At 45.0% G+C, this 25,409-nt stretch overlaps 1 protein-coding gene across 1 annotated transcript; it reads right to left on the reverse strand.

Moving 5' to 3' along the window:
- Positions 1-30: 30 nt before the first annotated feature.
- LOC148687100 (uncharacterized) lies at positions 31-24,259 on the reverse strand. The gene is made up of 5 exons (XM_088664266.1): positions 24,074-24,259; positions 19,831-19,914; positions 18,516-18,632; positions 13,851-15,372; positions 31-5,566 (listed from the first exon to the last, which is right to left on the reverse strand). The coding sequence occupies exons 2-5, from the start codon at positions 19,862-19,864 to the stop codon at positions 4,135-4,137; spliced, it is 3,105 nt and encodes a 1,034-aa protein (XP_088520392.1). The 5' UTR covers positions 19,865-19,914; positions 24,074-24,259; the 3' UTR covers positions 31-4,134.
- Between the last annotated feature and the right edge of the window lie 1,150 nt (positions 24,260-25,409).

Here is a 25,409-nt window from a genome sequence, read left to right on the forward strand (position 1 = left end):
GAAAAACGTTCCTTTGGGCTGTGGGGAAGGGTGCTCATTTATTTTTATTTTTCCTTTCTATTTACTCACTTACTGGCACACAAATAAAGCATTGGTGCAAAAAGAATGAGAAGACGAAACAAATCTGCATGTCAACCTGGTTGGATTCTAGAGTTGGAAGGGACCCGGAGGGTCATCCAGTCCAACCCCCGGCAACACAGGGCTCTTTTGCCTCACGTGGGGCTCAAACCCGTGACCCCGAGATTAAGCGTCTCATGCCCCCATCTAAACCAAAAGTACTGATCAGGGAGCGACCTGTGGCTGTTGGCGGCCTCTCAAGCTGACCCACCTCACAGGGTTGTTGTGATGGTAGCTAGGAAAGCGGAGAGCACCAGAGGCCGCCAGGAGTCCTTTGGAGAAAAGGCAATATAGGAAAAATGCAGCTGGGCTCCTAAACTGGTGTCCTGCCTTCTGGCTAAGGCTCACCCAACACATTTTTAACAGTGGGGATTAAAATAAGAGTATTTTGGCTGCAACTGCAGCTGGCCTAACACTGCTTTCTCTGCAATCCCCTCTCAGTTCGCAAGAGAGCAGGAGGCGAAAGAGGGAGATGCTGGGCAACCCCGCTCACTTCCAGTGTAAAACTGCCTTAAGCCCAGATGTCACCAGAATTGGGCACTTTTCAAAACCAAGGAGATCTTACTCGTTTGTTTATTTATTTACTGAAAGTTGTCCACCACTGGACCATTGGAAAAACAAACCATCCTCAAAGCAGAATGGTAAAAATATCAGTAAAAGGAATACCAGGAGCAAAATGGAAAATGTACATTTACTTTATGATGCTTTCAAATTCGAACTTCAACGTACTTAGTATTTTGTACTCTTACTCATTAGTTTTTTATTCCTTTCCTTTAATTTTTTGTTTTGTTTTTCTTACTTAGCTTGCATAAAGTGAGATTGCATCAGGCTGAATTCACAACAGAGTTTTTTGTATGCACTACTTTGATTTTCAAGAAATGAAATTTTTAAAAGGGGGAAGGAAGTGGGGTTTTTCACATTCCAAGGATTTGTGGGAGGTTTTTTGTCCTTCATGATAAAAAATGTTATGTTTCAGAGCTGAGGAGCGAAGGGAATAGTTTGCTCATGGCTAAAAACATTTTTTAATTCTCCACCTCAATTTACTCTTTGGTGGCGACGAAGGAACAGGAAGAAGCTTTTATTAATTTAAGCAAAGCAGGAGAAGCCAAATAAGCAGTCCAACTTAAAAAAAATTCAAAAAGTACATAATTATATGTGCACTAAACATGGTGAGACATAAAAAAGAGAAATAGAAACCATGTAAGAGGTGGAAATAAAGAGGGGAGGGGTGGAAACCCAGACCTTAACGTATTACAGTATTTGTAAAAATGGATCCAAAATATCATTGAATTTGTCCATTGAAAGTCTGGATTTATATGCAAGTTGTGTATATGTTGCGAGTTTGTAGAATCCTCCAATCCAATCATAGAAGGGAGCTGCATTTTAATTTTTCCAATTCATCAGTATCAGTCATTTTGCTGCGGTCAGGCCACGGAGAGTCCAGTTGTAGCGTGCTTTTATATAATAATAATAATAATAATAATAATAATAATAATAATAATAATAATAATATTTATACCCCGCCCATCTGGCCAGGTTCCCCCAGCCACTCTGGGCGGCTTCCAACAAAACACTAAAATACAGAAATCCATCAATCATTAAAAGCTTCCCTAAGCAGGGCTGCCTTGAGATGCCTTCTAAAGGTCTGGTCATTGTTGTTCTCTTTGACCTCTAGTGGGAGGGCATTCCACAGGGTGGGTGCCACTACTGAGAAGGCCCTCTGCCTGGTTCCCTGTAACTTGGCTTCTCGTAGCGAGGGAACCGCCAGAAGGCCCTCAGCGCTGGACCTCAGTGTCCGGGCAGAACGATGGGGGTGGAGACGCTCCTTCAGGTATACCGGACCGAGGCCGTTTAGGGCTTTAAAGGTCAACACCAACACTTTGAATTGTGCTCGGAAACGTACTGGGAGCCAATGTAGGTCTTTCAGGACCGGTGTTATGTGGTCTTGGCGGCCGCTCCCAGTCACCAGTCTAGCTGCCGCATTCTGGGTTAGTTGTAGTTTCCGGGTTACCTTCAAAGGTAGCCCCACGTAGAGCGCATTGCAGTAGTCCAAGCGAGAGATAACTAGAGCATGCACCACTCTGGAGAGACAGTCAGTGGGCAGGTAGGGACTCAGCCTGCGTACCAGATGGAGCTGATAAACAGCTGCCCTGGACACAGAATTGACCTGTGCCTCCATGGACAGCTGTGAGTCTAAAATGACCCCCAGGCTGCGCACCTGGACTTTCAGGGGCACAGTTACCCCATTCAGGACCAGGGAGTCCTCCACACCCGCCCGCCTCCTGTCCCCCACAAACAGTCTTCTGTCTTGTCAGGATTCAATCTCAATCTGTTAGCCGCCATCCATCCTCCAGCCGCCTCCAGGCACTCACACAGGACCTTCACCGCCTTCACTGGTTCTGATTTAAAAGAGAGGTAGAGCTGGGTATCTGAACACCCAGCCCAAACCCCCTGATGATATCTCCCAGCGGCTGCATATAGATGTTAAAAAGCTTGGGGAGAGGACAGAACCCTGAGGCACCCCACAAGTGAGAGCCCAAGGGTCTGAACACTCATCCCCCACCACCACTTTCTGAACACGGCCCAGGAGGAAGGAGCAGAACCATTGTATGACAGTGCCCCCAGCTCCCAAGCCCTCTAGACGGTCCAGAAGGATGTTATGGTCGATGGTGTCAAAAGCCGCTGATAGCCCGCCGGAGATCATCGACCAGTGCGACCAAGGCAGTTTCAGTCCCATGATGAGGTCTGAATCCTGACTGGAAGGGATCCAAATGATCCGCTTCTTCCAGGCGTGCCTGGAGTTGTTCGGCAACCACTCGCTCAATCACTAGGCAGAGGGCCTTCTCGGTGGTGGCGCCTGCCCTGTGGAACGCCCTCCCAACAGATGTCAAAGAGGAAAACAACTACCAGACTTTTAGAAGACATCTGAAGGCAGCCCTGTTCAGGGAGGCTTTTAATGTTTAATAGATTATTGTGTTTTAATTTTTTGTTGGAAGCCGCCCAGAGTGGCTGGGGAAACCCAGCCAGATGGGCGGGGTATAAATAATAAATTATTATTATTAAATTATTATTACCTTACCCAAGAATGGAAGATTTGAGACTGGGCGATAGTTGGCCATATTGGCCGGATCTAAAGATGGCTTTTTCAGAAGCAGTTTAATAACCGCCTCTTTCAGCGGGTCTGGGAAGGCTCCCTCATGGAGAGAAGCATTCACCAACCCGCGAAGCCCATCGCCCAGCCCTTCTGGGCTAGCTTTTATAAGCCAGGATGGGCAAGGATCAAGGAGACAGGTGGTTGGTTTCACTCGTCCAAGCAGCCTGTCCACATCCTCGGAGGTAACAGATTGAAATTGATCCCACACAACTTGACTAGACAGAACTCTAGCACTCCCCCGCCCCGGCCCTGCTCCCACGGTGGAGTCTACCTCTTCCCGAATCTGAGCGACTTTATCTGCAAAAAACTTTGCAAAATCATTGCAGGAGATCATGTGGCCCGTACTGGGCCCGGATGGAGCAGGTGGTTCTGCTAAATTGTGAGCCACCTGGAAGAGTCACCTCTTTTGAAAGGTTCCATGTGCTGGGTATATAATTGAAGACGATATTTTGCTCAGTAAATGTAAGGTTGTTCTGTATAGTTCTACTGATAATTTTATAGGACAATAAAGGTAAAGGTAAAGAAGCCCCTGACCATTAGGTCCAGTCATGGACGACTGGGGATGCGGCACTCATCTCGCTTTACTTGCCAAGGGAGCAGGCATACAGCTTCCGGGTCATGTGGCCTTGGAAGGTCCACACAAGCAGCAAACCATTTCCCACACACTCCAGACACTTGACTTGTATTTCCTTTGTGGAATCGCCAATGTTCATAAAAGATTCATTTCTTTACCAAGCATTTCCCACTCCTGATATCTATACGTCCTTTTTGGATGGCCACTCTTGTGTTCCACGAGGGCTGACCACTGACAAAAACATTCCCCACACTCCCAACATTTATATGCTCTTTATTCCACATGGAGTCTAAGGTTTCTCTCCTGTGTGGATCCTCTGATGGATAACAAAGTATGACTTCTTAGAAAATGATTTCTCACACTCCAAGCATTTATAGGGTTTATCTCCTGTATGTATTCTCTGGTGACCCTTAAGGCTTTGTGCTGAAGTAAATGACATCCCACAGTCTAAATATTTATGGGGCTTTTCTCCTGTGTGGACTCTCCTATGAACAAGAAGATGTGATGAAGTAGAAAAACATTTCCCACACTCTCCACACTCATATGGCCTCACTCCTGTGTGGATCCTCTGATGGATCACAAGGTTGTCTTTCCTTGGAAAACATTTGCCACACTCCAAGCATTTGTGGGGTTTCTCTCCTGTGTGGATTCTCTGGTGCATCCTAAGGCCTTGTGCTATAGTAAATGACATTCCACAGTCTAAACATTTATGTGGCTTTTCTCCCGTGTGGACTCTCCTATGAATATTAAGGCCAAATGAAGTAGAAAAACATTTCCCACACTCTCCACATTCATATGGCTTCACCCCCGTGTGGATTCTCTGGTGTACATGAAGGTATGATTTGTTGGCAAAACATTTTTCACACTCCATGCATTTGTAGGGTTTCTCCCCAGTGTGGATTTTTTCATGCGCCTTGAGGTGCTGCTTCTGGGAAAAGCATTTTCCACACTCCATGCATTTGTAGGGTTTCTCCCCAGTGTGGATTCTCTGGTGGATTGAAAGTTGTGCTGGTACAATAAAACTTTTCCCACACTCCGCACATTTATGGGGCCTCTCTCCGCTGTGAACAGTCTTATGTCTCAGAAGGTCAGCGTTCTCATGAAAACATTTTCCACACTCTCTACATTCATAGGGTTTCTCTCCTGTGTGGATTCTCTGGTGTCGCATGAGACTTCCTTTTGTGGGGAAACATTTTCCACACTCCTGGCACTTATGGGGCCGTTCTCCTGTGTGGGTTCTCTGATGGACTACAAGTGAGGAACGCTGAGTAAACCTTCTTCCACATTCCAAGCACTTATACCGTTTCTCCCCTGTGTGAACCAAACGATGGCTCCAAAGCTGTGCATTTTGAGGAAAACATTTCCCACACTCCCAGCATTCATAGGGCTTCTCTCCTGTATGAAGCCTCTGATGGATTACAAGGCCTGACTTATGAGCAAATGATTTCCCACACTCCGGGCATTTATAGGGTTTTTCTCCACTGTGGGTTCGCTGATGGCTAACAAGTTGTGACCTAACAGAAAAGCACAACTCGCACACACTGCATTTGTGGGGCTTCTCTCCTGTGTGGACTTTACGGTGTTTGCGAAGCTGTGATCTCTTGGGGAACCCGTTCCTACTCTCGCCATATTTACGGGGTTTCTCTCCTCTGTGGCCTCTTTCATGTTTCACAAAATCTGAGAGTTGGGAAAAACCTTCCCCACACTCCAAGCAGCGATATGAGATATCTCCTCCTGCATGGATGTTCCGGTGGATCAGAACGATGGGCTGATGGGCAAGAACCTTACTGAACTCTGAAGACATAGGGGTTTCCGAATGGCTCGCAAGCTCCAAACTCTGACCCAAACATTCCCCACTCTCAGAGTTTTCCTGGATCTTCTCCCCTGTATGGATTCTCTGGTGTCTAGCAAGAGCCAATCTGAAGGCAAAGCATCGGCCACACTCTGGGCAGAAATTTTTCCTCCTCGAGTTTCCTGCTGAGAGAGTGAACAAAGCGGAATCAGGGTTTGAAGAGAAGTAACCTCAGAATCCAACCTGAGATGGTTGGACCAGATGATGAATGAGAGACGGGAGTCGTACCACTTCTCTCCCCGCCTCCCACTGCATATGGTATAACCAGTGGAAGAGATATTCTTGTTGAGCTTCTTTTTAAATGAAGTAACAGAGAACATTTTTCTTGCCAATTCTCAGCAAGGGAGGAGAAACTGTGAACGGACTCATCATCCCACCCAAACCGACTCACCTGAGCTGGTGTCCGAAATGGCAGCCCCTGTTCCGTCTGAGATCTGATATTGTGGGGGCCTGGGCTCTGCCTCTTGCTCTGCACTGGGGACGAGGCTCGTCTTGGGAAGCAGCAGGGCTATGTGTGAAAGAAGTGAGAAGGAAGAAGAGGAAGAGGAAGTAAGGAGAAGGAAGCATCCTGCCTCATGGCCCAAACTATCCCCAACGGCTGCTCATCCAAAGCTCCCTCAAACATTTCCGGAGAAGGAGAACCCATAACGAAAAAGCTCCTTGGGTTATGGGGCTGGGTTTTTGTGGGGGGCAAGGTGGTCCTTCTCTGTGTGCTAGAAGGAGAAGGGAGGACGGCTGAAGACGTCTGTGGGGTGGGGGGTCCAGACTTCACTGCCAGGACCCCGGGGAAGGAACATGGTTGGCGCTTCCAGACTGTTGCTGTTACGCCGGTGGGAGTCCATCACGTGCAAAATAATTTTACACAGCTAAAGTGCAGCACAGTGTTAAAGTGCGAGACTAGAAACTGGGAAACCTGGGTTAAAATCCCGCCTCAGCCGTTAAACTCATCCGGAAATATTGGTCCAGTCATTTCCTCTGAGGGCTAGCCTACCTCACATTGATGATGATGATGATGATATTATTATTATTATTATTATTATTATTATTATTATTATTATTATTATTATTATCATTATTCCCGGCCCATCCGACATCTTTAATTTTGGACAGAATCCTACCTTACACCCACACACAAGTCTCTACACCTATGCTAGCTTAATACTAATAATACTTTCTTATTAGTACCCCACCCATCTGACTGGGTTTCCCCATCCACTCTTTGCAACTTCCAGCACATATAAAAGCATAATAGAATGTCAAAAATAAAAACTTCCTGATACAGGGCTGTATTCAAACGTCTTGTAAAGGTTATACAGTTATTTATTTCCTTGACATCTGGTGGAAAGGCGTTGCACAGAGAGGGCGCCACTACCAAGAAGGCTCCCTCTGCCTAGTTCCTTGTAACTTCGCTTCTTGTGGTGAGGGAATCGTCAGAAGACCCTTGCAGAAGGTGGGCCTCAGGGTCCGGGCTGAATGATTGGGTTGGAGACGCTTCTTCAGGTATACTGGGCCAAGGCTGTCTAGGGCTTGTTGTGGGGATTAAATGAGGGGGAGACCTGTGTGCCCCACCTTGAGCTCCTTGGAGGGGGGAAAGGTGGAATCAAAATGCACGGCATTTGCAGCTCTCGTGCACCAAACCTACTCCCTAAATACGCTTCCTCCCCAAAAGCAACATGACAAGAAAATGTCCTGGAAGGACTGCTTCAGACTCTGGCAACGAGGAAGGAGGCTCCTTACCCAGAGAGACCACGTTCCCCTCATTCTCCAGCATGGCCTCCCTTGCTCTTCGGCCAATGTCCAGCAGGGATGGCCCTTTCTACCCTGGAGAAATAAACAGCCCCGTCCACAAAGGTTAGCGGTCTCTGTAATGACAAAACACCCTCAGCAAAAACCTCAGGAACGCCTTTAGTGGGAATCTTTGTTTTTATTCAAGATTTTCTTGGGTTATCAAAAAAGTGCATATATCGTCTCAGATCATAAAAGTCCTTTCTTCAGATCATTTAAATTCAATGTGAGACTTTAATGCCCTATACCGGGGCTTTCCAAACAGTGTGTCGTGACGCGTTAGTGTGTCAGCTGCAGTGTGTGTAGGTGTGTCTTGTGAATGCTCCCCACTAGGGCTAGAAAGGGGTTAGTTTAAAATCTGGTTTGCTAGGGAAACTGAAATACTGCATCGCGAAATGATGCAAAACTGAATTGCTGTTCTGCAAAATGATGCATGTCTAAAAGGTGTGTCACCAACATGAAAAGTTTGGAAAGTTCTGCTGCATGCAGGATAAGGTTGGGGGGAGGGAGAGAAGGGGGATAGTTGACTTTCATTCTTTTACATAGTGGATGTGGAAGGTTTTTGTTTCAGCGTCACATGGATAGGTTATTTTTCTATTCATCGATTAGTTTTCATTGGCACTGACAAACCTTTGAGAAACAATTGGGATTTGTTTTTTTAAAAAAAAACCTCAGCTTTTGGGGGGGTTGTGTTTTTTACTTTTTGCAACCCTAAGGTCGGGGGGCCCAGCCTGTGGCTGTTTCCTGGGGTTGACCGCAGTGAGTTTTTGGGGGTCAGTTTAGCCATGTCAATTTGGTCTTCCCCATAGATGCCTGCAACCTGATTCTGTTCACGGGAGATGACGGGGACTGAGCTCAGGAAGCTCTGCCTTGAAGGGATGGATCCTGCCCTTCAGCTATGGCCGTTCCCGTCTCGGTGTCACACATTTAAGGCAGCTTCATAGGTTGCAAGAGTTAGCTGGAGAGGACCCAGAGTTAGAGAACAAAATGAGAAAATAAGATTCTTGAAGAATGAAACTATTTTGTGGAATTCTTGAAAAATAATAATATCATGGTTATGTTAAATCGTACGCAGGATTTGGAGTATAGCAGCAGATGAGAATTTGCAGTTAAACAGATTAGAGTTAATATTAATTAAAAAAGGTAAAGGACCCTGGATGGTTAAGTCGAGAAGGGATATAACATTGCAGCTTTGTAAAGGAATAAAAAAACACCATGGGAGGGTGGATGGGAAGTCAACAGATATGAGAATGGATAGGAGATATTAGTTACAACTGTATTTTAAAAGAATTAGTAATATTTGAAAATTAAAAACATTTAAAAGAGATTGGAGAGCAGCTATAGCTCACTGGCAGCAGATATTCCCAAATCCAATTCGTGATCTATCTAAGAGAGGCTGGGAAAATAACCCCATCTAATACCAGGGAGAACTGCTAGTCCAGAGTGGCAATTTGGTGTAGTGGTTAGAGCTCTGTGCTGAGACCTGGGAGGCCAGGGTTCAAATGCCCACCTGGTTGTGAAGCCCACTGGGTGACCTTGGGCCGGTCACTGTCTCTCACGCTGGCCTCTCTCACAGGGTTGTTATGAGGAAGAAATGGGAGATGGGGAACCACGCACACTACCTTGAGCTCCTGGCAGGATCAGTGTGGTATGAATGTAAGGAAGTAAAATACACGCAAGCCGTGGGATACATTCAAGCCACACAGAAACCAGAGGTCTATTTACATGCACACACCACTCCATCCAAGCAGGTTAGGGGAATAATCGATGGCATATTCCAGCCAGGCAAAAGCACCTGACTCAGAGATGGGCTGAAACACCCTAGGGAGATGGGGCTGGCATGGGTGGGTGGGGGGTGCAGAGTCCAGCCATTGGGCCCCTGGAACTGAGATTTCCACACACCCCATCACCATGATATACAGGACATCTTGGAGCACTTTAGAATATTCGGGTGGATATTCCAATTGCAGCCTTTTTTCTTTTTTAAAAAAGGGATTATAATGTTATCTGGTTTTCTCTTAATGTCCAAAGTTTTTAATTAAAAATATGCACGATCTACCAGCAAGCTTTCGTTTCATTTTTTCTAATTTATTTTCATAAGCTTTATAAAAAGTAATACCATTTTGCTTAAGTGGTTTCCTGCACTCCATTCTTTTTTTAAACCTTTTTAAATATATATTTTTATTAGTTTTCTACACATTCTTGGTGTGTATTTATCATCTACTATTTCTGCGTTTCATATTTATCTCTGGTTGCCATTGCATTTTACAAAATTTTATTTTTTACCATTTCATTTCAAAGCTTTCAAAGAGGAATAAACAAGTGAAAGAGTTCCCTTCTTCTGCTCTCGCGAATCTCCTCTTTCTCCCCGATGCAACGTGCAAACTTATTCGTGCAATGGGAAAAGCCACAATGGCTTGTTTCTCCCGCCACCCTTTCCTGCCCCGCCCCCTCACCGGCATTCACGTGTTGCAGGGTTCAGACGGTGCCCTCTCACCCGTGGAGAGCTGCTTCCGAAGGGCGCCTCTGCCTGCAAAGACTCGTTCCTGCTCGGACCTTCAGCGTCACCTCTTTGCACCCCAGAGATCGCGATGGCCGGACGCCTCCTGCAAAAGACCCACACAAATGGGGAATGGCCAGAGGAAACAAGCACCTCTTGAGATGTCCTGCCCCTTCGCTTCTTTTTTTCTAGACCCAAAGGATTCTGGGAGGTGTAGTCTTTTCCTCCCTGGGAAGAAAAAAATATGCCTTTGGCTCTGGGGAAGGGTGCTCATTTATTTTTATTTTTCCATTCTATTTACTCACTTACTGGCACACCAGTAAAGCATTTGTGCCCAGCAAAAAGAATAAGAAGGCGAAGCAAACCTCTATGTCAACGTGGGCACTTTTCAAAACCAAGGAGATCTTATCTTACTCGTTTATTTACTGAAAGTTGTCCGCCGTTGGACCATTCAAAAAACAAACCAACCTCAAAGCAGAATGGTAAAAATATCAGTAAAAGGAATACCAGGAGCAAAATGGAAAATGTACATTTACTTTATGATGCTTTGAAATTCAAACTTCAGCATACTTAGTATGTTAGTAGTCATACTCAAGTAGTCATACTCATTAGTTTTTTATTCCCTTCCTTTAATGTTTTGTTTTGATTTTCTTACTTATCTTGCATAAAGTGAGATTGCATCAGGCTGAATTCACCGACAGTGTTTTTCTGACTTGGGAGTTTTTTGTATGCACTACTGTACTTTGCTTTTCAATAAATGAATTTTTTGAAGGGGGAGGAAGTAGGATTTTTCACATTCCAAGGATTTTGGGGAGGCTTTTTTTGTCCTCCATGATAACAAAATGTTATGTTTCAGAGTTGAGGAGCGAAGGGAATATCTTGCTCATGGCTTAAAACATTTTTGAATTCTCCACTTCAATGTGCTCTTTGGTGGCGACGAAGGAACAGGAAAAAACTTTTATTAATTTATTAATTTAAGCAAAGCAGTCTAACTTAAAAAATAACTTTATTGAAAGTTCAGAATGTCCATAATTATATGTGCATCAGAAATACAATACTCATCATGAAATGAAAGGAGGTCCAAATATATGTTTGTTTTTCTTTTTCTGTTGTTTGTTTGTTTTTTAGGATAAAATAAGAGATAGTAGAAGAATAAAATAAGTATTGTTTGTTAACAAATGGAGTATTACTTGTATACATTTGTTGCTCTGTTTATAAGATGTATACTCACATTTACTCAAAGAGGATGTATACCAGGCACCCCCAAACTTCAGCCCTCCAGATGTTTTGGACTACAGTTCCGATCATCCCTGACCACTGGTCCTGTTAGCTAGGGATCATGGGAGTTGTAGGCCAAAACATCTGGAGGGCCGCAGTTTGGGGATGCCTGATGTATACTATAGTTGCTGTATACAATTGTTAATAAAAATGCAAAACGGGAAAAAATTAAATTAAAACAAAGAAAGTTCAAAAAGTACATAATTATATGTGCACTAAACATGGTGAGACGTAAATAAGAGAGAGAAAGAGAAAGAGAAACCGTGTAAGAAGGGGGAAATGAAGGGGGGGGGGAACCCCAAACTGTATATTTTAAAAGGTTGTTATTGTATTTCACCAGACCTTAACCCTGGGGTCAGGAAGCTTTTTCAGCCATGGGCCGGTCCATTGTCCCTCAGACCATGTGGTGGGCCAGACTATATATTTTTTTGGGGGGGGGGGGATGAACGAATTCCTATGCCCCACAAATAAGCCAGAGATGCATTTTAAATAAAAGCGCACATTCTACTCATGTAAAAACACCAGGCCGGTCCCACAAATAACCCAGAGATGCATTTTAAATAAAAGGACACATTCTACTCATGTAAAAACATGCCGATTCCCGGACTGTCCGCGGGCCGGATTGAGAAGGCGATTGGGCCGCATCCGGCCCATGGGCCTTAGGTTGCCTACCCCTGCCTTAACCTATTACAGTATTTGTAAAAATGGATCCAAAATACAGTATCATTGAACTTGTCCATGGAAAGTCTGTCTTTATATGCAAGTTGTTTATATGTTGCGAGTTTGTATAAGTCTCCAATCCAATTATAGAAGGGAGCCACATTTTTATTTTTCCAATTCATGAGTATCAGTATCATACAAGAGTCCACTTGTATGGTCCTTTTGTAAGGTTCCATGTGCTGGGTATATAATTGAAGACGATATTTTGCTCAATAAATGTAAGGTTGTTCTGTACAGTTGATAATTTCAGTTATAGCACCATATGGGACAATGAAAAAACCTATGTTTTAGAGAAGCATTGTCCCTATTGCTTCTCCATTCCGAAGGAAATCAGCCCTGAGTGCTCACTGGAAGGACAGATCGTGAAGCTGAGGCTCCAATACTTTGGCCACCTCATGAGAAGAGAAGAATCCTTGGAAAAGACCCTGATGTTGGGAAAGATTGAGGGCACAAGGAGAAGGGGATGACAGAGGACGAGATGGTTGGACAGTGTTCTCGAAGCTACGAACATGAGTTTGACCAAACTGCGGGAGGCAGTGGAAGATAGGAGTGCCTGGCGTACTCTGGTCCATGGGGTCACGAAGAGTCGGACATGACTAAGCGACTAAACAACAACAACAACAACATCCCTATTGCCTCTCCAACAGTTAGTTACCATCGCCTTCTAAATCCAGCCCATGGACGGTCCGGGAATCAGCGTGTTTTTAATTGAATAGAATGTGTCCTTTTATTTAAAATGCATCTCTGGGTATTTGTGGTGCATAGGAATTTTTTCATTCCCCCCCCCCCACAAAAAAAGTCCAGCCCACCACATGGTCTGAGGGACAATGGACCGGCCCCCTGCTGAAAAAGTTTGCTGACCCCTGCCTTATGTAGCCCTTTTTTAAAAAAAATCGTAATGGGCTCCAGTATATTCTAAATATTATTCCAACAGTCTAACACCTATGTTCCATACTCATTACTGTAATGAGTAACACTTAAGAAACAAGATCAGAAGGATATTTTGGAGATAACTGCAAAAGTTAAGTTCATGGTTCATCTCATTTGCTGCAGAGACCCTGGGAGCAAGAGATCCTTCCCTTCCCTTGATAGGGCAACATTGATGTCGCTGAGCCCTTATGTACAGTAGAGGCTTCCAAGCATGATCTAATGGCAGGTGGGCTCTTGTAAGTTCTTTTCCCATCCTACCCTATCTCTGCGGTTGGCACAGAACAGTTACTCCCTCTGTTCCCTGCAGTGAGCCAAAGTCTGTCTATGTCTAATTGCCAGTTCCATGGCTGGGTGAAGACAGACCTGTCCACTAGTTGACTCCTTATCAGCCCACTGTCTAGACCTCTGATTGATGCCAAGTTCTCATTACACAGATAGATTTATGGGGAAGCCCTCATTATATGTACAGATAGATATATAAGGATTTAAAGCTATCATTATATAGATCAGGAGACACCGCTTTCTGAAATTATCTGGCAATACACATATTCAAAGCATTTGTATGCTTTCTCTCCTGTGTGGACTCCCTGATGAAGTACCAGTTTGCCTTTTAGGCCAAACATTTCCCACATGCAAAACATTAATGGGGTTTCCCTTTTTTTGTGGATTCTCTGGTGCCTTTGAAGGTCCGAATGAGCAGCAAATGACTTCCCACACTCCAGACATTTGCATTGTATTTCCTTTGTGGAATTGCCAATGTTGATGAAAGTTTCATTTCTTAAAAAAGCATTTTCCAAACTCCTGATATCTATATGTCCTACACAAGGGCTGACCACTGATCAAAACATTCCCCACACTCCCAACATTTATATGCTCTTTATTCGACATGGAGTCTTTGAAGGTTTCCACTCTGTGAAAAACATTTCCCACGCTCTACACATTGGGAAGCTCTTCTCCTGTGTGGACTTTCTGGTGTCTATGAAGATGTGATGACTGAGAAAAACATTTCCCACACTTCAAGCACATGTAAGGTTTCTCTCCTGTGTGGATCCTTTGATGCACATTAAGCTCTGAATTACTAGGAAAGTATTTCTCACACTCCAAGCATTTATAGGGTTTCTCTCCTGTGTGGATCCTCTGATGGATCACAAGGGTGTATTTCCTTGAAAAATATTTCCCACACTCCAAGCATTTGTGGGGTTTCTCTCCTGTGTGGATTCTCTGGTGCACCCTAAGGCTTTGTGCTAAAGTAAATGACATTCCACAGTCTGAACATTTATGTGGTTTTTCTCCTGTGTGGACTGTGTTATGAGAAATGAGATGTGATGAAGTGGAAAAACATTTCCCACACTCTTCACATTCATATGGTCTCACTCCTGTGTGGATTCTCTGGTGTACATGAAGGTGTGATTTGTTAGCAAAACATTTTCCACACTCCATGCATTTGTAGGGTTTCTCCCCAGTGTGGATTCTCTGGTGGTTTGCAAGTTGTGAGGGTACAATAAAACTTTTCCCACATTCCGCACATTTATGGGGCCTCTTTCTGGTGAGAACAGATTGATGCCTCAGAAGCTGATCTTTCAAATAAAAACATTTTCCACACTCCATACACTCATACGGTTTCTCTCCTGTGTGGATTCCCTGGTGTCGCTTGAGATTTTTTTTGGAGGGGAAACATTTTCCACACTCCAGACACTTATGGGGCCTTTCTCCTGTGTGGGTTCTCTGGTGGTTTACAAGGACGGAACGCTGAGTAAACCTTCTTCCACATTCCAAGCACTTATACCGTTTCTCCTCCCTGTGAACCAACCGATGGCTCCAAAGCTGTGAGTTTTGAGGAAAACATTTCCCACACTCCGAGCATTCATAGGGCTTCTCTCCTGTGTGAAGCCTCTGATGGTTCAGAAGACTTACCTTTTGAGCAAATGATTTCCCACACTCTGGGCATTTAAAGGGTTTTTCTCCATTGTGGGTTTGCTGATGGGTAACAAATTGTGACCTAACAGAAAAGCATAGCCCACACACACAGCATTTGTGGGGCTTCACTCCTGTGTGGACTTTACGGTGTTCACGAAGCTGTGATCTCTTGGGGAACCCGTTCCTACTCTCGCCATATTTACGGGGTTTCTCTCCTCTGTGGCCTCCTTCATGTTTCACAAAATCTGAGAGTTGGGAGAAACCTTCCCCACACTCCAAGCAGCGATATGAGTTATCTCCTCCTGCATGGATGTTCCGGTGGATCAGAACGATGGGCTGATGAGCAAGAACCTTCCTGAACTCCGAAGACATAGGGGTTTCCGAATGGCTTGCAAGCTCCAAACTCTGACCAAAACATTCCCCGCTCTCAGAGTTTTCCTGGATCTCCTCCCCTGTGTGGATTCTCTGGTGTTTAGCAAGAGCCAATATGAAGGCAAAGCATCGGCCGCACTCTGGGCAGAAATGTTTCCTCCTCGAGTTTCCTGCTGAGAGAGTGAAGAAAGTGGAATCAGGGTTTGAAGATGGCAGAGAAGTAGCCTATGGTTACCAGACGTCCCCGTTTCCCAGGGACAGTCCCCGGATTTACAAATCAAGCCACTGACAAAATCCATCAATTTAGTAGGAAGTTGAAAAGTGTCCCCAGATGCATTGAAAAAAATCTGGTAACCTTAAAGTAGCCTCAGAATCCAAACTGAGATGGTTGGACTAGATGATGCGTGAGAGACAGAGGTTGTACCACTTCTCTCCCCCCACCCACACACCCACTGCATATGGTATAACCAGTGGAAGAGCTATTTTTATTTTTTTGATGAGAGGGTGCTGAGCAAACTGTCCTTCCACCAACACAGGGGTGGACCTCACACCCTCATACCGGTATATTCCTCCCATATGACTGGGTTTCCCCAGCCATGCTAGGCAGCTTGCAACATATAAAACACAATAAAACATTGAACATATACTATATGCAACAAACCAGCCAATAAATCAATAAAAACAACAAACAGTTTACAGTTATACCCAAATAAAAATAACCACAAACCCCAAGTTTTAACCAATACCAACGCGACAGAAACAAAACAGAGGAACCAAAATCAGAGCCGTTTCAAACCTTTCAGCCAGTTCCCCCCCCCCCAAATGCCCCCTTGGTCCTAAGGCAGCAAGGCTTGCTACCTCCATCTCCCTTGAATACAAGCCAGAACTGGAGGAGGAAGCCTCCCCACTTATTTCAGCTCTAGGTCGTTTTCGAGGCTCAAGAGAAATTCTACTTTTTCGGACGTCCGCCCAAATCCCTTAACAATGATGCTACTGTTGTTGTCTCACTTCCTCCTCTCAGTCCAGGCAGGAATGACCAGAATGAGTGGTGCCCACAGAACATGCTTGAAAGAAAAAACAAAACCCAAATGTGCTCACGGAGCTAGAAAGCTTGGCAATCGCTGTCCTCGCATTTGCCTGTTTGCTCTCATTCCCCACTTTCTTCTCCCCCTCCTCTATCCTCCTAACGTCTGAGCCTGAGGGACTCAGCACTCGGCTGAGTTAGAGGAGAACAGCAAAGATGGTGGAGGGAGGACAGGACAGAGGTGTAAAAGGAAAAGGGAGGTTTCTCTCCTTCTCGCATTGTGTGAAAATGCAGGGGGCCCCATGAAGCTGAACCTTGGAAAATGCAGGACAGACCAAAGCAGGCACAGTCCATAGATGTTGGCCAGGCTTGCTGAGAGGAGGGTCCAGTGGGTATTGGGATTCTGAGAAGGTCGAGATTCTGAGTTTTCATGTTCTTAAAAATAGTAGTAGTTACAGGTAGGTAGCAGTGTTGATCTGACGTAGTCGAAAGAAAATAAAAAAAAAATCCTTCCAGCAGCAACTTAGAGACCAACTAAGTTTGTCATTGGGTATCTGAAGAAGTGTGCATGCACACGAAAGCTCATACCAATGAAATCTTTTAAAATTTTAAAAGATGATGCTGTTAAGGTGCTACACCCAATATGCCAGCAAGTTTGGAAAACTCAGCAATGGCCAGAGGATTGGAGAAGATCAGTCTACATCCCAATTCCAAAGAAGGGCAGTGCCAAAGAATGCTCCAACTACCGCACAATTGCGCTCATTTCACACGCTAGCAAGGTTATGCTTAAAATTCTACAAGGCAGGCTTAGGCAGTATGTGGACCGAGAACTCCCAGAAGTGCAAGCTGGATTTCGAAAGGGCAGAGGAACCAGAGACCAAATAGCAAACATGCGCTGGATTATGGAGAAAGCTAGAGAGTTCCAGAAAAACGTCTACTTCTGCTTCATTGACTATGCAAAAGCCTTTGACTGTGTCGACCACAGCAAACTTTGGCAAGTTCTTAAAGAAATGGGAGTGCCTGATCACCTCATCTGTCTCCTGAGAAATCTCTATGTGGGACAAGAAGCTACAGTTAGAACTGGATATGGAACAACTGATTGGTTCAAAATTGGGAAAGGAGTACGACAAGGTTGTATATTGTCTCCCTGCTTATTTAACTTATATGCAGAATTCATCATGCGAAAGGCTGGACTAGATGAATCCCAAGCCGGAATTAAGATTGCCGGAAGAAATATCAACAACCTCAGATATGCAGATGACACAACCTTGATGGCAGAAAGCGAGGAGGAATTAAAGAACCTTTTAATGAGGGTGAAAGAGGAGAGCGCAAAATATGGTCTGAAGCTCAACATCAAAAAAACCAAGATCATGGCCACTGGTCCCATCACCTCCTGGCAAATAGAAGGGGAAGAAATGGAGGCAGTGAGAGATTTTACTTTCTTGGGCTCCTTGATCACTGCAGATGGTGACAGCAGTCACGAAATTAAAAGACGCCTGCTTCTTGGGAGAAAAGCAATGACAAACCTAGACAGCATCTTAAAAAGCAGAGACATCACCTTGCCGACAAAGGTCCGTATAGTTAAAGCTATGGTTTTCCCAGTAGTGATGTATGGAAGTGAGAGCTGGACCATAAAGAAGGCTGATCGCCGAAGAATTGATGCTTTTGAATTATGGTGCTGGAGGAGACTCTTGAGAGTCCCATGGACTGCAAGAAGATCAAACCTATCCATTCTTAAGGAAATCAGCCCCGAGTGCTCCCTGGAAGGACAGATCGTGAAGCTGAGGCTCCAATACTTTGGCCACCTCATGAGAAGAGAAGAATCCTTGGAAAAGACCCTGATGTTGGGAAAGATTGAGGGCACTAGGAGAAGGGGACGACAGAGGACAAGATGGTTGGACAGTGTTCTCGAAGCTACGAACATGAGTTTGACCATACTGCGGGAGGCAGTGGAAGACAGGAGTGCCTGGCGTGCTATGGTCCATGGGGTCACGAAGAGTCGGACACGACTAAACAACAACAACTGGTGCCTTTGAAGGTCGACTAAAACAACAACAACAACAAAACAAGGTGCTGCTGGAAGGAATTTTTTTATTTTGTTAAAAATAGTAAATTGAGGAGGAAGGGGGAAGGAGGAAGAACAGTGGCCAGGTCTGTCGGAGAAGCAACTTTAAAACAATAGGATCCATACCATCCCTATGAATGAAGAAACAGAGAACATTTTTCCTGCCCTTTCTCAGCAAGGGAGGAGAAACTCTGAACGGACTCATCATCCCACCCAAACAGACTCACCTGAGCTGGTGTCCGAAATGGCAGCCCCTGTTCCGTCTGAGATCTCATATTGTGGCAGCCTGGGCTCTTCTGCTTGCTCTGCGCTGGGGATGAGGCTCATCTTGGGAAGCGGCAGGGCTACACAGGAAAGAAGTGAGAAGAAGGAAGAAGAGGAGGAAGAAGAAGTGAGGAGGAGGAAGCATTCTGCCTCATGGCCCAAACTATCCCCAACGGCTGCTCACCCAAAGCTCCCTCAAACATTTCCGGAGAAGGAGAACCCATAACTAAACAGCACCTTGGGTTAGGGGGCTGGGTGTTTGTGGGGGGCAAGGTGGTCCTTCGGTCTGTGCTGGAAGGAGAAGGGAGGACGGTTGAAGAAGTATGCGGAGTGGGGGATTGGGACTGCACTGCCAGGACCCCAAGGAAGGAACATGGTTGGCGCTTCCAGACTGTTGCTCTTACGCTGGTGGGAGTCCCTCACATGCCAGCAAACTCATTTCACACAGCTAAAGTGCAGCACAGTGGTTAAAGCGCCAGACTAGAACCTGGGAAACCTGGGTTCAAATCCCAACCTCAGCCGTGAAACTCATCGGGAAATATTGGTCCAGTCATTTCCTCTCAGGGCTAGCCTACCTCACAGATTACTGTTATTGTTGCTGTTGTTATTAATTCCCTGCCCATCCGACATCTTTAATTTTGCAGAGAATCCTACCTTACACCCACTCACAAGTCTCTACACCTATGCTTGCTTACTACTAATACTTTCTTATTTGTACCCCACCCATCTGACTAGGTTTCCCCATCCACTCTATGCAGCTTCCAGCACATATAAAAGCATAATAAAATATCAAACATAAAAAGTTCCTGATACAGGGCTGCATTCAAACGTCTTCTAAAGGTTATATAGTTGTTTATTTCCTTGACATCCGGTGGGAAGGCGTTCCACAGGGTGGGCGCCACTACCAAGAAGACTCCGTCTGCCTGGTTCCCTGTAACTTCGCTTCTCGTGGTGAGGGAATCGGCAGAAGACCCTCGGAGGAGGTGGGCCTCAGGGTCCGGGCTGAATGATGGGGCTGGAGACAATTCTTCATGTATATGGGCCAAGGCCATCTAGGGTTTGTTGTGGGAAGGGGGAGACCCGTGTGCCCCACCTTAAGCTCCTGGGGGGGGGGGGAAGGTGGCATCAAAATGCAAGGCATTTGGAATAAGGTACATTTGCAGCTCTCGTACACCAGACATGCTCCCCAAATACCCTTTCTCCCCAAAAGCAACGTGACAACAAAATGTCACGGAAGGACGGCTTCAGACTCTGGCAGAGAGGAAGGAGGCTCCTTACCCACAGAGAGCACGTTCTGCTCATTCTCCAGCATGGCCTCCTTTGCTCTTCAGCCAACGTCCAGCAGGAAGGGCCCTTTCGAATCTGGTGAAATAAACAGACACATCATCAAAGGATAGCTGTCTCTGTAATGACAAAATGCCCTCAGAAAAAACTGCAGCACCTCAGGAACGCCTTTAGTGGCAAGCGCAGGGTGGGAATTTCAGTCTTCCCCATAGATCCTTGCAACTTCTTTCTTTGTTTGTCTTTATTCAAGATTTTCTTGGGTTACCCAAAAAGTGCATACATTGTCTCTGTTTTCAGATCATAAATGTCCTTTCTTCAGATCATTTATATTCAACTAGCTGACCTAGCCCATGCGTTGCTGTGGGTTTTGGTGTTAAATGGGCCCTTTTCTGTTAAATTGACCTTCAGAGTCTCCCTTCAGAGTCCCCTCACCTGCCCTGTCCCAACCCTGACTCCCCTACTGTAAGTTTCAAAAATAAGACTCACCCACCCATGCGTGTTCCTGAAAATGTCCCCACCCCCCACTGCTTTGGCTGACTCAGGATCCTACCTTCCCCCCATGGCCCCATGGCTATATGTCCCCCCCTCCCTTTGTTGTGCCTCATCCCTGTGATTCCCTCACCCTGTGAAAGGCCCATATTATGTTTGTTTTTGCCTGTGGCCTACTGGGCAACTTTGCGGCCTACTTAGTTTTTTCCCTATCCCAACCCTCCCACCCCCCACTGCTTTGGCTGACTCAGGGTTATTCCTTCCCCCTCATGGCTATGTGTTTCCCCTCCCTCCCTTTGTTGTGCTTCATCCCTGTGACCACCACCACCACCACCACCACACTGTGAAAGGCCCTATTTTGTTTGTTTTTGCCTGTGGCCTACTGAATGGTGCAGCCTACTCAGTTTTTCCTGCTTGGCGATGCTGCGGCCTATTGAAAAAGCTTGGCCTTGTTGCTGCAAAAGGACTGTTTTTCAGTTGGTTGCTGTGGAATGTTGTGATGTCATCTGGCAGCGCAGCTTTGGAGCTGCTGGAGTCTTCAGAGCTTCCGGCTGGTGATGCCTAATTTGCACGCCACTTTTTTTTGCCTTCAATCATTATTTTACGTGTGAAAGGTGTGGTTTTTTGATAATCCTTTTTATGCCAGGTCCCACCCTGGTGGGCAAGGTACGTTGTGCCCAAATTTGTTTCAATTCGGTTCAGCAATTACGGAGAAAGGCTGTGACCTCTGCGCCTGCAATGCCTACTTTTATAGATAGATAGATAGATAGATAGATAGATAGATAGATAGATAGATAGATAGATAGATGTGAGACATTAATGCCCTATACCGGGGCTTTCCAAATTGTGTGTTGCGACACGTTAGTGTGTCGGCTGCAGTGCATAGGTGTGTCTTGTGAATGCTCCCCACATTCCTCCCAGGGCTGGAAAGGGGTTAGTTTAAAATCTGGTTTGCTAGGGAAACTGAAATACTGCATCACGAAATGATGCAATACTGAATTACTGTGCTGCGAAATGATGCATGTCTAAAAAGTGTGTCACCAACATTAAAAGTTTGGAATGCTCTCCTGCTTGCATTGGTTGGGGGAGGGAGAGAAGGAGGGAGAGAAGGGGGATAGTAGACTTTCATTCTTTTACATAGTGGATGTGCAAGTTTTTTGTTTCAGCATCAGATGAATAGGTTATTCTTCTATTCATCTATTAGTTTTCAGTAGCAATGACAAAGCTTTGATAAAAAATTGCAGGTTTTTAAAAATATTTGTAAAACAAAATCTCAAAAACTTTAGGATTTGTTTTTTTTTAAAGCTCAGCTTTCGGGGGGGTTGTGTTTTTTACTTTTTGCAACCCTAATGTTGGGGCACTCAGCCTATGGCTGTTTCCTGGGGTTGACCGCAGTGAGTTTTTGGGGGTCAGTTTAGCCATGTCACTTTGGTCTTAACCATATATGCTTGCAACTTGATTCTGTTCACGGGAAATGATGGGGACTGAACCCAGGAAGCTCTGCCTTGAAGGGAAAGATCCTGCCTTTCAGCTATGACCGTTCTCGTCTCTGTGTCACGCATTTAGGGCAGCTTTATAGGTTGCAAGAGATAGCTGGAGGGGAGCCTCGGTCCGGTATACCTGAAGGAGCATCTCCACCCCCATCGTTCTGCCCGGACACTGAGGTCCAGCTCCGAGGGCCTTCTGGCAGTTCCCTCACTACGAGAAGCCAAGTTACAGGGAACCAGGCAGAGGGCCTTCTCAGTAGTGGCACCCACCCTGTGGAATGCCCTCCCACTAGAGGTCAAAGAGAACAACAATTACCAGACCTTTAGAAGGCATCTCAAGGCAGCCCTGTTTAGGGAAGCTTTTAATGTTTGATGGATTTCTGTATTTTAGAATTTCTGTTTTCTTGGAAGCCGCCCAGAGTGGCTGGGGGAACCCGGCCAGATGGGCGGGGTATAAATAATAAATTATTATTATTATTATTATTATTATTATTATTATTATTATTAGAGAACAAAAGGAGAAAATGAGTCTTGAAGATTTGTGGAATACTTGAAAAATAATAATATCATGGTTGTGTTAAATCGTACGCAGGATTTTGAGTATAGCGGCAGATGAGAATTTTAAATTTAACCAATTAGAGCTAATAATAATAAAAAAGATAAAGGACCCTGGATGATTAAGTCCAGAGTAGATATAATACAACTAACATTGCAGCTTAGTAAAGGAATAAAAAAAACACCACGGGAGGGTGGATAGGAAGTCAACAGATATGAGAAATTAGTTACCCTTGTATTTTAAAAGTATTTGTAATATTTGATTTTTTTTATAATTCAAAAAAATATTTAAAAAGAGATTGGAGAGCAGCCTTAGCACAATTGGCAGAGCAGATACCCTCAAGTCCAATTCGTGATCTATCTAAGAGAGGCTAGGAAAAGACCCCTGTCTAATACCAGGGAGCACTGCTAGTCCAGAGTGGCAATTTGGTGTAGTGGTTAGAGCTCTGTGCTGAGACCTGGGAGGCCGGGGTTCAAATGCCCACCTGGCTGTGAAACCCACTGGGTGAACTTGGGCTGGTCACTGTCTCAGCCTAGCCTACCTCACAGGGGTGTTCTGAGGAAGAAATGGGGAGATGGGGAACCATGCACACTACCTTGAGCTCCTGACAGGATTGGTGGTGTAAGAATGCAAGGAAGTAAAATACACGCAAGCCGGGGGATACATTCAAGCCACAGAAACCAGAAGTCTATTTACATGCACACAGCCCTCCATCCAAGAAGGTCAGGGGAATAATCAATGGCATATTCCCGCCAGGCAAAAGCACCCGACTCACGAGATGGGCTGGAGCACCCTAGGGAGATGGGGCTGGCATGGGTGGGTGGGGGGTGCAGAGTCCAGCTATATCCCCATTTGACCCGTTGATCTGAGGGTTCCCCCCCCCCAATCCCCATGATATACAGGGCATATTGGAGCACTTAAACAAATTCGGGGGGGATATTCCAATTGCAGCCTTTTTTCATTTTAAAAAAAGGGAATATAATGTTATCTGATTTTTTCTTACCCTCCAGATTTTTTAATTAATTAAATCTACCAGCAAGTTTTCATTTCATTTTTTACTTTTTTTTAAGCTTTATAAAAATTAATACCATTAATAGACCCCCATTTGGCCCGTCAATCTGAGCGTCCCCCCCCCCCAATGATATACAGGGCATTTTTGAGCACTTTAAAATATTCAGGGGGGTATTCCAATTGCAGCCTTTTTTCATTTTTTAAAAAGGGATTATGATGTTATCTGATTTTTTCTTAACCTCCAGATTTTTTAATTAATTAAATCTACCAGCAAGCTTTCATTTCATTTCTTCTAATTTATTTTTATAAGCTTTATAAAAATTAATACCATTTTGCTTAAGTGGTTTCCTGCACTCCATTCTTTTTTAAATATATTTTTATTAGTTTTCTACACATTCTTGGTGTGTATTTATCCTCGACTATTACTGCGTTTCAGATTCATATTTATCTCTGGTTACGATTGCATTTTACAAAATTTTACATTTTACCATTTCATTTCAAAGCTTTCAGTGAGGAATAAACAAGTGAAAGAGTTTCCTTCTTCGGCTCTCGAGAATCTCCCCTTCCTCCCCGATGCAAACTTATTACTGCAATGTGGAAAGCCAGAAAGGATTATTTCTCCCGCCGCCCTTTCCTGCCCCCCGCCCACTCACCGGCATTCACGTGTTGCAGGGTTCAGACGGTGCCCTCTCACCCGTGTAAAGCTGCTTCCGAAGCGCGCCTCTGCCTGCAAAGACTCCTTCCTGCTCGGACCTTCAGCCTCCCCTGAAAAACCTCTTTGCACCCGAGATCGCGATGGCCGGACGCCTCCTGCAAACGACCCACACAAATGGAGACAGGCCAGAGGAAACAGGCAGCCTGGGATGTCCTAGTCCTTCGCTTCTTCCCTTTTCCCTTGCCGAAAGGATTCTGGGATTTGTAGTCTGTTCCTCAATGAGGGGGAAAAACGTTCCTTTGGGCTGTGGGGAAGGGTGGTCATTTATTTTTATTTTTCCTTTCTATTTACTGTATATTCCTGCTTATAAGACTCCTTTTTAACCCAGGAAAATCTTCTCCAAAGTCAGGGGTTGTCTTATACGCTGGGTCGTATTTCTTATACGGCAAGTATATCCCAAACTCTATATTTTAACTGGAAACGTTGGGGTTCGTCTTATGCGCCCAGTCGTCTTATACGCCAGAATATACGGTACTCACTTACTGGCACACCAGTAAAGCATTGGTGCCAGGCAAAAAGAATGAGAAGATGAAACAAACTTGCATGTCAACATGGTTGGATTGTAGAGTTGGAAGGGACCCCGAGGGTCATCCAGTCCAACCCCCGGCAACGCAGGGTTCTTTTGCCTCACGTGGGGCTCAACCCCGTGACCCAGAGATTAAGAGTCTCATGCCCCCATCTAAACCAAAAGTACTTATCAGGGAGCGACCTGTGGCTGTTGGCGGCCTCTCAAGCTGACCCACCTCACAGGGTTGTTGTGATGGTAGCTAGGAAAGCAGAGAGCACCAGAGGTCGCCATGAGTCCCTTGGAGAAAAGGCAAGATAGGAAAAATGCAGCTGGGCTGCTACAGTGGTGTCCTGCCTTCTGGCTAAGGCTCACCCAACACATTTTTAATAGCGGGGATTAAAATAAGAGCATTTTGGCTGCTGCAGCTGGCCAAACGCTGCTTTCTCTGCAATGCCCTCTCACTTCGCAAGAGAGCAGGAGGCGAAAGAGGGAGATGCTGGGCAACCTCACTCACTTCCAGTGTAAAACTGCCTTAAGCCCAGATGTCACCAGAATTTGGCACTTTTCAAAACCAAGGAGATCTTACTCGTTTATTTATTTACTGAAAGTTGTCCACCACTGGACCATTCAAAAAACAAACAAAACTCAAAGCGGAACGGACAAAATATCAGTAAAAGGAATACCATGAGCAAAATGGAAAATGTACATTTACTCTATGATGCTTTGAAATTCAAACTTCAGTGTTCTTAGTATGTTTGTACTCTTACTCATTAGTTTTTTAATCCTTGCCTTTAATTTTTTTCTTTT

Source organism: Zootoca vivipara, chromosome 2 (assembly GCF_965207765.1).
Source record: "Zootoca vivipara chromosome 2, rZooViv2.hap1.1, whole genome shotgun sequence".
NCBI lineage: Eukaryota > Metazoa > Chordata > Lepidosauria > Squamata > Lacertidae > Zootoca > Zootoca vivipara.

What these genes read in the sequence shown, in the direction of transcription:
- LOC148687100 (XM_088664266.1), bottom strand. Translation starts at nt 19,864, where the DNA reads ATGCTGGAGAATGAGCAGAACGTGCTCTCTGTGG. An exon ending in CATTTCGGACACCAGCTCAG is followed by an intron (nt 15,373 to 18,515) that starts GTGAGTCTGTTT and finishes TCACTCTCTCAG; the next exon opens with CAGGAAACTCGAGGAGGAAA. An exon ending in ACAGGAGAAGAGCTTCCCAA is followed by an intron (nt 5,567 to 13,850) that starts TGTGTAGAGCGT and finishes AGGAGATATCTC; the next exon opens with ATATCGCTGCTTGGAGTGTG.